The 11,966-nt window shown below is 36.3% G+C and overlaps 1 protein-coding gene across 1 annotated transcript in view; it reads left to right on the top strand.

Moving 5' to 3' along the window:
• Positions 1-1,945: 1,945 nt before the first annotated feature.
• Positions 1,946-11,966, top strand: part of LOC132303644 (GTP-binding protein ERG) — a 39,379-nt gene continuing 29,358 nt past the window's right edge. The window contains exons 1-2 of the mRNA XM_059800986.1: positions 1,946-2,733; positions 10,047-10,136. Of these exons, the coding sequence (XP_059656969.1) occupies positions 2,203-2,733; positions 10,047-10,136 (621 nt within the window). The 5' untranslated portion in view covers positions 1,946-2,202. The remainder of the gene's footprint in view (positions 2,734-10,046; positions 10,137-11,966) is intronic.

Below are 11,966 nucleotides of genomic sequence, written 5' to 3'. Positions count from 1 at the left end.
GCAGTGTGGCACTATAAGAGTAATAAAGTCTTTTCTATTTAGTTAAAGGGCATTTTGGTTATTTCAAATCAATTTTCTGACAAAAAGTATTGCCTTTTGGTACTGAGGGGAGGTATTTGCAAAAATTGTGGCAAACCTTTAGGGGGCACATTGCAAAAAAAATGCAAACCTTATATTTATTTGCAATTAAACCAAACCTCAGGGGAAGCCATTGTAATTTATCCTTCTTTTTTTCCTAGTTGATTTTAATAATGACATTGTATTGTTTAATTTTTATTTTTTTAATTCATATCGTATTGTATTGTTTTAATTTTTCTAATCCATAATGAATATTGTATTGTTTTAATTTTTCTAATCCATAATAAATATTGTATTGTTTAAATTTTTTTTATGATACAGTCGTTAGAAAGCTGTTAGGAAAAAGTTAAAATATATATATATATATATATATATATATATATATATTAATATTTTTGGAGAGCGAAAATGTACAATTGGAACACACAATAGATAGCTAAAATTTGAAGAGTGTAAAACTCTGACTTTTGAAAAAACTGATGTGGCTTTTAGAAAATGATGACTTGGATATTTTGGATTGCCAAAATTTGACAATGTTGTTGGAGATGCTATTAGTAAATAGTGAAATTTAGTCAAACTATTATGCTCCATCTGGATTGAAAGATTTGGAGGGATAAGAAAAGAAATGATAGTATGAAGTGTGTTTGGGTTGTCTTAAGTGAAGAGAAAAGATTAGATTGGGAGAGATTCGGAGGGATAGCTATCCTTTCAAATCTTTTATATACTATTTCAAAAAAAATAAGAAGATTTGGAGAGAAAAAATAATGAAAAAATAATACTTTCCTAATTTTAAAACTACCTTCAACAATTAAAAGAATAAATATGTTATGACACTTAAGTCCTATATTAAAAAAGGGTATAATAATAGTTTAATTGTTATCCTTTCTTTTCTCTCATTTATTTTTTTTCCAAACAAAAACACTATCCTTTGATTTTTTTTTTTTTCTTCATAATTTATTTAAATATAAATAAAAATTATTACTATCATTTCATTTCATAAAAACTAATATTACCATTTATTTTCTTTTTTCTCCTATTTAGCGAGGTCTTATTATTTCCATCTTGTCACGAGATGGTTTGAAATGTGGGGTGGGTTGTTTCACGGCCAGTATATGATCTGGGTTTGAACCCTATATGGGCCAAATGTAGGGATGTCAATTTTTACCGCCCCGTCGGGGCCCCGCCCCGTTCCGCCCCGTTAATAACGGATATGGGAACACTTATTATACCGTTGGGGCGGACATGGATACAAATTTTGTACCCGTCGAGGGTCACGGGGCGGGTAAGGGTTCAATATACATATCCTAGGGGCCCCGCCCCGCCCCGCCCCGCCCCGCCCCGCATATAACTATATTTAATATATATATATATATATATATATATATATATATATATATAAAAGTTATTTTAGCGGCTTACCCAACCCATCTCTTACAATCCTAATTTGGGATGTAAACTTGGTATTAAATTTGCTTTTGTTTTGGTTATGGTGGAAGTTGGAGCTTAGAACTTCTTGTGATTTGGTTGTATTAAATTTTTATTTTTGTTTATTATGTTCTTTGAATTATGTTATGTGCATGTTATTTTTTTTATTTTTGTTAGAATACATAATTTTATTTATGTTGTGTCATTCCTAGGCTTTGCACATTTAAATAGCAGGAGTTTAAGTTCCAAAAAGTAAGAGAAAAAAATTTGTTAGTGGGGCGGGCACGGGGGCACAGTATTTCCTAACGGGGCGGGGTTAGATATGAAAATTCAACCCGTCGCGGGTCTCGGGGCGGGCATGAACTTGACAAAAATTAAAAGGGGCGGGGCGGGATTTAGGAAACTCGCTCCAAACCCGCCCTGTTGCCATCCCTAGCCAAATGGCCTGTATCCATTAAAACCCTCAAAATCCATAATTTTGAAAATGACAACCATATCCCATTTTCACCAATTTCGCTAAAACCCTGCATCACTCCAATCTCCCTCCCTCTCTCTGCGACTCAATGCGATAAGCCATCACCCATCCATGTATTGCTTTTGTTAATCCGTAGTAAGTTTGTGTGTGTATACATATATATTCATCTATATATATGTTTGTTTTTTTAGTTCATCGTTGATTGGAAGTTCAAGAGCTTTGAAATGAAGGCTTTCAGAGCTCTTAGAACCCTCAGAGCTCTTAATTTGAAACCCCAAGAAACTCATCTCCGTTCGGCGCTTTTCTGTCGATTCTACGCGGCCCAACCTCAAGAAGACAACCCCAACAGTACCAATTCCGAAGACGAGCACAGTGACTCCGTCTTCGATAGCAGCCAATACGCATTACCTAACGTGGGTTTGGATTCTGAGGCCGAAACCTCGCGAGAACCAACTTGGGACGAGAAGATTCGGGCAAAAACCAATCGGGCAATATTTGGGGAAGAAACCCAGTTCCAGAAATCAAGGATTGTGGAGAAGGAAGAAAGGAAGAAACACCGAGAGAAGGAAAAGGAAGAAGAGAAGAAACGCCGAGCTGGGGAGTTAGCGAAGGTTCTGCTTGCAGCAGCATTAGAGCGGCTGGACGAGGATGGCGAGGAGGAGGATTTGGTAGTCAAGGATGAAGACCAGAAATCGTTGACAGTTGGGATTATTGGAGCTCCGAATGCTGGAAAGTCCGCTCTGACCAATACCGTGGTTTGTTTCCAATTCACTTTTTATTTATTTATTTATTTATTTATTATTATTTTTTTTAATATGATGAGTAGTGAAAGTGTGAAACTTTTGTTTTTGTTTTTGGCATTTTGGTGATTGATTTTTGGTCAAGTTTAATTTTCAATTTTCACTATCCATTTTCGCGTTGTGCTTGTTAGGAGATAGTTCTATTGCATGTGGAATGTTTCAATTTTGACTCTGATGTTTAGAAATCTTTGCAATGGAGTAATCTGCATAACTGTAACAACGAGATGGAAAACCAGCCTATTTCATTGAAGTGGTGGGGCAGTGAAACTCATGACATTTAAGTCTGGCTGTAGGAAATGGGTACTCAAACTTGCCAGTTTCTTGGGCTCTAAATGGGAAGATATATATATATATATATATTTCTTCCCATTTTGCGCACGCACACGGAGAAGGAAAATAAATATATGGTTCACATATGATGGATGGACAATTCGTACAAAAGATAGACCATTAGGGAGTTTATTACAATGTATAAGCGATACATTGTGGAGTGAAAAGGTTGAGACTGACTAGTGTGAAAACATGGGTTCGAGTATGAGAAATTCACTTGTGCAAAATAATGTCAAATGTCAAGTCTTTCCCTCTGACTACTCCGTATAGGCAGGATATATACTAGGTAGTGCATTTATTTAGGGAATCAAGGCTTGGTGTAATGATAAAAACTTGAATTAACAATCTTGAGGACATGGGTTGAGTCTTGGAACAATAGCTCTGGTTTGTGCAAAATATTAAAAATGATTCCATCACTATTCTTTCCCTTGCAACACCTTGTTTAGGCGCTAATTTACTTTCATAAGGGAGAAATTATGCTTTCTCATAGTTGCTGAGACTCACCGAACCCCTCTCTCATTGAACCAACAAGTTTGATTCCTGATGCTGCATTGCAACTATACCATCATAATTCTCATGATGCCCTAGACAAACCTTATATTAGAACCGTTTAAATGGATACGGGTGAACCATGTTAAAATAGGGGTCAAAATGGATAACCCATATTCAATCCATTTTTATAGAGGGTTAAATGGGTTGAATATGGGTCACCCTTTTTGACCCATGTTTCAACCATTATATAAGAGATCTAGTTTCACATCCTTTATTTGATTCAAATTCACCTCTTCTTCTTCTCTAAAATTCTCTCATACAATCCCAAATCTTCTCTCTTTCCCACTCTCTCTCTAAAATTCTCTCTAAGATTATCTCTACATCATCCTCTTTCTCTCTCTAAAATTTTTTGTAGTACTATGGTATTGCGATCTGCTACATCCACAACACATATACAATGTATTCGTATGTATTATATCTGCTCTACTTTCCTACCAACAATATCCTTTACTTCTTTTGGTAATTCTTGCGACAATATCTAATGGTCCATCCCCTTCTCTCTCTCTATATGTGCATATACATATGCAAACATATATAGGATGTTGAAATTGAATATCGGTGCTTCTTATCATCGATGGTCTAGAGAGGGAGAGGTGTAATAATCCTAAGGGATTCTATAGGAAGGCATGTTAGAGTTGCATCAATCTTCTATTTTTGGTTTATCTACTGTAAAAACAACAGAGGGGAACTGTAAGTCTATTATGCAGCTTCAAGCAGTGGAATGTTCAATCCAAATTCTAATAGAGGATAGTGTTAATCTACTGAAGCATCTCCCATGTCATGGACTCCTCGTGGATGTAATAATACAGCTCGAAACAAACCTATGTTTACATTTGTATTTCAAAGTAGGAAGACCTGATTTATTCATTTAATTATTTATTCTATAAAAGCTTGACAGATGATTTCATATAATAATATATATATATATATATATATATATATATATATATATATATATATATCTCTTACTTTCATGCATGTCTAGTCATAAAATAAAATAATATAAATTTAAAAATTTTTAAAAATAAATTGGAGGATTTGCAATTATACATACATATTTTCACAAGCTTTTATTTAACTAAAAAAAAAAACTATAATAATGAGATTATCCAAAATAATAATTTTTTTTTTCCCCCTAAAATGGGTTGGCGGGTTGACCCGACCCATTTGACCCAACCAATATTTAACCTGTTACAAGCGGGTTGAATATGGGCCACACCCCATATTTGACCCTGCCCAAACCCGACCCAATCCGCCTGTTTGCCACTCCTAGTATTTTGCAATGTCTCTCTGTGTCAATGTACACATACATACATACACACATATATATATATACACACACACGTAAAATATCATTAAAAGTGATCAAGAGGTCCATAGGATTCTTTTGTTACTCATGGGACGTGTTCCCTTGTTGAACGCTTTTTATTGAATTTGCTTAATTATCCAAAAAAAAGTGATCAAGAGGCAAGCGCACCCAAGTATGCAAAAAAATATACCAGAAGAAGCTAGCTACACAAAGACTGCTGACCACGCGAGAAAAGCCACTTTCAAGGAGGCTTCCATCTCCAACCGGCCTTCCAAGGAAAGGAACACCCCCGGCCATCCAAAAGACTATGATATAATGAGCGCACCTTGAATACCTCACTTCGAGAACTTGACCAAATCAGCTCGTCAATATCCCCTCCACCTCCTAACTCTATAGCAAGGCCAAGAACTCCGCGGCCTCCTCCAAATACCAATCATGGAAATTCCTCTTGAACTGCACATCCCAAGTCACCTCCCACCGGCTAACATTGAACTTGGGAAAATGAAATGGTTGAATAATTGAAAAATGAGAATTGAGCCGATAGTAGTCAACAACTAGAGCTTGCATGTTCAAGGTAATATTGAAGAGCCGTGGATACTTGCATACACGTGAGCTATCTCCACACCAAGTATCTTCAAAAACCCCACTCTTTACTTTGAATTGAATATGCTTGAAAGACTTATTCAATCCCTTCTGGATGAGATTCCAAACCCGTCCCAATTGGAGCCTGCACCTCCTTAGAGGTCCAACCATCTCTCTCCTCCCCCACCTTACACAAAATAACCCTCCTCCATAATTTAGATCTCTCTATCCCAAACCTTGAAAACCATTTTCCCAGCAAAGCCTTGTTGAACAAACCTAATCTCCTGATTCTTAACCTTCCTAGCTGTAAAGGAGTGGAAACCTCCCCCCAAGTCACCAAGTGGAACTTGAAATTGTTGTTGTTGTTGTTGTTTTTTTTTTTTTTCTTCCCCTTTCTGGAGCACTAAATGAACTTTAATAAATAGAGATATCAAACACAAAATATAAGGACCCAGAGAGATGATCTGGATGAAACAGGAGAAGTAGACTAGCCAATGGGATGTATAGTGAAGGTAGGGATGTTTGGCTCCGTCACAAACCTTTGCTCTCAAGGGGAGTTATTCTCTGAATTTACTCTGCCTTTAACGCTTACCATGGTGCATGTATTTATAGTTTTAGGCTTTCTGTGTAATACCAGTTGTCCTCTATCCGATTGGTCTTTGTGGTGTCGTGGTCAGAATTTTGTTTTGACCCAGGTCGTGAACCAACTCGGTTTTGAACAAACCTTTTTTTTTTTTTCACTTGTAGGCCTTGGACCTTATTTAGAACTCCCTTGTAGCCCAGTATATAAGGGCATTTAGGGTTTGGAGTGGAGAATGAGAGAACATGGAAAGTCACAGGAAAGAGAGTGAGAGCGAGAGAAAGGGTTTGGGGGCTGAAACTTGTAATCTCTTGTTTTTCGCATAGCGAAATCTTTCGCGGGATCTTCACCCTGGACGTAGGCACAACTTGTGTTGAACCACTCAAATCTTTGTGTTCTTTTTGTGTGACATGTTTACTTTTTTGTCGTGATCCTTGTTTTGTTCTTGGTTCGTTGCGTTTGTCGTAACAGTCTTTACTTGGTACCTGAAGTTGTAGGTCATGATCCCTCTAAGCACCTAAAATTCTTTCCTTTCACCATGTCTTAGTGTGGCGTGGAGTGTCAAGTCTCTAATGTAGGCATTAAATGCATTCAGCTGAACAACAAACGGCGGTGGTTGAAATATTTATGGTTCTAAGCAGAGCAGTAAGGGTGTATGTTGCAGCACGTGTTCACCATCCCTTTGGCTTGGCCCATTACTTGTGTTAGACATTTTCAGACTTCTCATCCGCTAATCCAAAATCCTATGAAGTGTCCCATCTAGTAGTTGTAAGGATTCGAGAAGGCCTTACCTTTATCTTGTTTTATACATAGCAACTCAGACTCAAGGTCGCAAGGCACCACTTGTCAACCTGTCGTGATGCAAATGCCACTTTTAGACCAGGTGGTCTTTTTGAGGTTTGATGGTCTTCTATGACTTCAAGGTTTTCTTTGGACTCGGGAATTATGTTCTCGAGGTTTGATGACCTGGTATCACGTTAGGGTTTTCTTTGGACTCTAGAGTCATGCTCTTGAGGTTTGATGATTTGATATGATGTCAGGGTTTTCTTAGGACTCGAGAGTAAACTCTCGAGGTTTGATGACCTGCGTGACGTTAGTGACATTGCCTTTGCTAATTGACTTGTGTTGTTTTTAGTTATTACTATCATCATCATCTTTGCCTTTGTCCTATATGAATGAAGTTGGCCACATGTATTCTCTTTTTCCATTCTTTCCTATTATAAACCATGTCTCCTACAATATTTAGTTTTTAAAATTCCTTTCTAATTACTTCATCCCATGTAAGTTTTGGCTGCCCTCTTTGTTGCTTACCTTCTAGGCAAGCAACTATTCCCCTTTGTCGCTCACTGATAGTTATTACTATTAGTATGGTTAACGTTATTATTCCTTTCTGTGTGGGTCAGTACTTCAGAAGTTTAGAACTTTGTATGTCCCATGAGTAATTATTGTTAATGACTACATTTATGAGGTCATTATATAGCATCATTCCATTTTGGTTTACGTCACCAATTCCTTGTATTGTTCAGTGAATTGTCTGGATTTTAAAATATTGTTGGCAAGTATTGATGCAGATTATGGAGGTTTTGGGAGGAGGGTAAAGAGCTGCTGTTACACACAACATTCAGATTTTAGTGGGGGGTGGTTGTTGTTTTTTTTTTTTTTATTTTATTTATTTATTTATTATTATCTTTATGAGAGAATCCATATGTGAGCAACTTTATGTTAGCATTGATGTGTTGCATGTTGTGAGTTTGTTTATTTTGTTGACTTAATAGAATTTCGAGCTTTTGTTGCAATTTTGCATTGTGTAAAATGATGCTATATAATGATATCATAAAGTCGGAGTCTGTATTTTTATTTTTAACTTTTGATTAGATTTTCAAAAGTTATCTTAGCTAGTTAGTTAGTGGCAGTGCCTATGTCTATGGACCAAATCAGAATTTGAAGATACATCAAAATGCAAAAAGGTAAAATCACCACTTGAAGAACTAATTCACCATTAAAGTTCATAATAATGCATTCTCATTTTAGGGCACAATGCACGCATGGTTTGATTCATGTAATAGTTGTTTCTTATGCATGAAGTTATTTTTGGAATAAATATAATTCAACAAGTATTTTTCACAAAAAAACATAATGGCTCAATTGGTGTGTTGATTGATCGGAAGTTTTCCCAAAAATCATATTGAAGTCCACAATAGCTTGATCAAGTGCTTGACCAATTTAACCTTGGATAGTTTCCATAGAAGGTAAGAGGTGAAGAGAATTCAAGTTGCCAACCCCATTGTATGGGAATAAGGCAAGGATGATGATGACGATGATGATATCGAGATCTCTTTACACATTATTGAGAGAGCACAGGCATTTTTTATTTTTCATCGTCTACATCTTGCATTAGATGGCAAATTATTACTCAAAGTGGTGAATATCATAACCTTTGTGTTACACGGAGAATTCAACACCGAAGTGTCTCTATACAACAGACATGCAACTTGTCTGAGTCTGTTGGTGATGCAGATTTTGGCTGGAGACTCAAGTGGGAGTTTGGTCATTCAGTCTGTATAAGAGGTAATTAAGGGTTCTAGGGTTTGGGAACTGTTAACCTAGTTTTAAAATCTCTCTCATAGTGGATTTGATTTGCCTGGACTAGGTATCATGGTTTACGTACAAATTGTGTATTCTTGTGTGGTTGCATGTTTATTTATTTCTTCTATACTTAATTGATTCATATTGTTGCTTTTAAAATAAATTGTAATAATTTACAAACCAGTTATTGTTATTTAATACTTAATATTGGACAAGATCTATTTACCGCCCTCTATGACTGGATCACGGACCTTGCGCTAACTCTCACATGAGAGTCTTGGGATATAGTCCTGCATTTCTCAATGGGTAATAGAGTATATCGATGATAGACTAACAATCTTTTAGAGAGAGTGAGGTCTAGGTTCAATTCTTACTGTTGATTCAGGAGGAAAAGAAAGGAAATTGGATCCTTGATTGTTTTCGAGGAAGGTCTTTTGCAGAAAAGTATAATGATAATATTGCACTGTCTCTATTTGTTCAGCGAATACATGCCTTAGGGCTGCTAGTTACTTCCGTTCTTCTTCTGCTTCTTCTTCTTCTCTCTCTCTTCATGGCCAACAGGAAAGATGCAATCCAAGTCCCCTATAATCTCTGACAATGCCATTGCTACTGTTTCTTTCCTTCCTTCTTCTTTCTTCCCCATAGTATACTTTTTTATAAATTTGTTATATATATCATGAGATACCTTTACTACTCAATGTATCATATTGGAAAAATAAAAGGAAAATAAATTGTTCTTTGTGGGAGTTGGTGTTTAAATGCTTGCAGCTCAAAGGTTGAATTCCATGGAAAGGTTTTCTTCTATCTTTTATTTGGTAAATCTGGAAAAGGAGAAATTAGAAAAAATTAAGGAATTAACATTTTAATTTCACTTGTGGAACATCAGCTCGTTGGTATGTTCAATTCCAGTTTTGGTGTTCTTGTGTCTGAGATTTCAGTCTTGAATTTGATACTGATAGGGAGTTCATGCATGGTGTAGCTATTAAAATGAATGCTATGGTGCGTATGAACGTAATCTTATCTATTCTAAAATATAGTTAGTCCTGAATACTTGTTGTTAACAAAAGTGATAACACATTCAGATTTATAGTCCCGCAAGCACCCCTAAAGAATCTTTTTTGTTTCTTTCAAATACTCTTTTCTGGAATTTTGTTCTATTGCACTTTTATATATGATTTCTTTATCCATGCATGTACATGTATGTTTTTGCAGTACCAATTATAGTATTATTTAAATTTTATTTGTTCTTAAATGTTCAGTGACCAGAAATTTTCTAATGACCGCATGTGGAGATATATTCTGAGTTTATACATTTGTTGTTTGTGATAGGTTGGGACAAAGATAGCTGCTGTTTCACGGAAGACAAATACAACTACACAAGAACTATTGGGAGTAATGACCAAAGGAAACACCCAAATTGTACGTCTCATTTCTGTTTGATGAATCAACTGATATCTTGTTTTACTTTCAGATCACGGTCTTATCTTATGAGGTGCGTTTGTTCCCAAAAGTGCAACTTTAAAAAGAATGGCATCACCAAATGCCTATATGTTCATTAACGTTGTGCATGGATTATTGATGCGTCACTTCAATTAGATTGATTAACAATGTGGTATAGAGTTGAAGCAAACAATCTTAAATTTATATATACCACTACTACTAAGTATAGCAAAGTGAGTGGGATTGAACACGAGGACAACAGGCTTGAATCAAATTTAACATTGTGATATTGTGGGCCGAATTATGCGACCCGCTTATAACCCGACGACCCATTGGATGAGCTTTATGTGGGCCCACACCATGGGTCGTGGGCCTAATTAGTCTCTTGTAGCCCTATATATAAGGGCGCTTAGGGTTTGAAGTGTAGTAAGAGAGAGACTCTGAAATTCGTACAGAAACAAAGCGAGGGGCTGAAAACATGTAATCTCTGATTTGACACATAGTGAAAACTTTCGCCGGATCTCAGCTGTGGACATAGGCTATTGCCGAACCACGTATAAATCTTTGTGTTCTTTGTGTGGCGTGTTTATTTTTCTGTCATGATTTTTGATTTAACTTGGGTTCGTTGCGTTTGTCATAACAAACATTAATGAAAATGAGATCAAAAGGATAGTGATTGGTTTGTTAATAACTAATGCTAAAATTAAACTATCTAAAAATGCAACTAAAGAGGATATTAATGATCAAGTTAAAGGAAGATAAGAGGGAGAGAGACTTAGGGCGTGGAATTCACCTCTGAGATCTTGTAATCACACCAATTGCATTCATATTTTGAAGAAAGAAGTGTATATAATGAAGATAATACTACAATCTAAACATAAGACAACATAGAGATTAGATGAAGATTAATTGAAGAATTTAAGCACCATCATGTTTGGTACAACCAAATTGAATACACAAGATTTCACAATTCATATACACATAGAATTCCCCCAATTTGAATACAATTAATATGAATACTTGAGCTAGGGCTTCATCCAAGGCCTAAGAGGGAAGCTAGCTAGCCATGGAGAGGTCTAAGATGATCCTTGAAGCTTCAAACTCCATCCCCTAGCACTGCCAAAGCTTCTTCTCCAATCCTTGAGAGCAAACCCTAGAGAGAGGAAGTAGAGAGAGACCCAAGCCTTGATCAAAACCAATCTAAGCCCCTTTGCAAAATGGCTTGATTTCCTATTTATACTTCACTTTTGGGCTGCAAAGTGGTCAGAATTCATACACAAGGTTCATCATTTGGGTGCACCACGGATTGGCATTCAAGAGGACTCCAGATATGAAGTTTGAAGAGTCTTAGCCCCACGTTCGATTGATCGAGCCTCGAACAATCCCTAACAGTACTCGATTGATCGAGTCTCGAACAGTACTCGATCAATTGGGTTGAACAGTAAATTCTGCACTTCAGCCCACTTTTGCTCGCGACTCTTCGCCAAGACTTAATTCGGCATATAGAAGCCCCATTTAGCCCTAAACACTTGAAATCAGAAATAAAATAAATTATAACTAAAAAGGTAAACAAAGATAGGATTAAGGTACTAACATATGCAAGAATAAGGGCCGAGATGTGCATCTTTCGGCACTTATCAATTATGAATTTAAATCATGACTTTGGATTACGAATATATCTCAAATTTTTTTAGATATATGGAAAACTTCATTAGGTAATGGAGAATAGCATAGGTCCAAATCATCTCCCCCCAAAAGAAAGTAAATATGGTCTTGTATCACTTCACAAAATATCACCAGCTCTCAAGC

This window comes from Cornus florida, unplaced genomic scaffold (genome assembly GCF_030987335.1).
Source record: "Cornus florida cultivar Cherokee Brave unplaced genomic scaffold, ASM3098733v1 CherokeeBrave_3.0.0_Hap2_Chr01, whole genome shotgun sequence".
NCBI lineage: Eukaryota > Viridiplantae > Streptophyta > Magnoliopsida > Cornales > Cornaceae > Cornus > Cornus florida.
The sequence above is the reverse complement of the archived record's forward strand: the minus strand, read 5'-3'. Positions and strand labels throughout refer to the sequence as shown.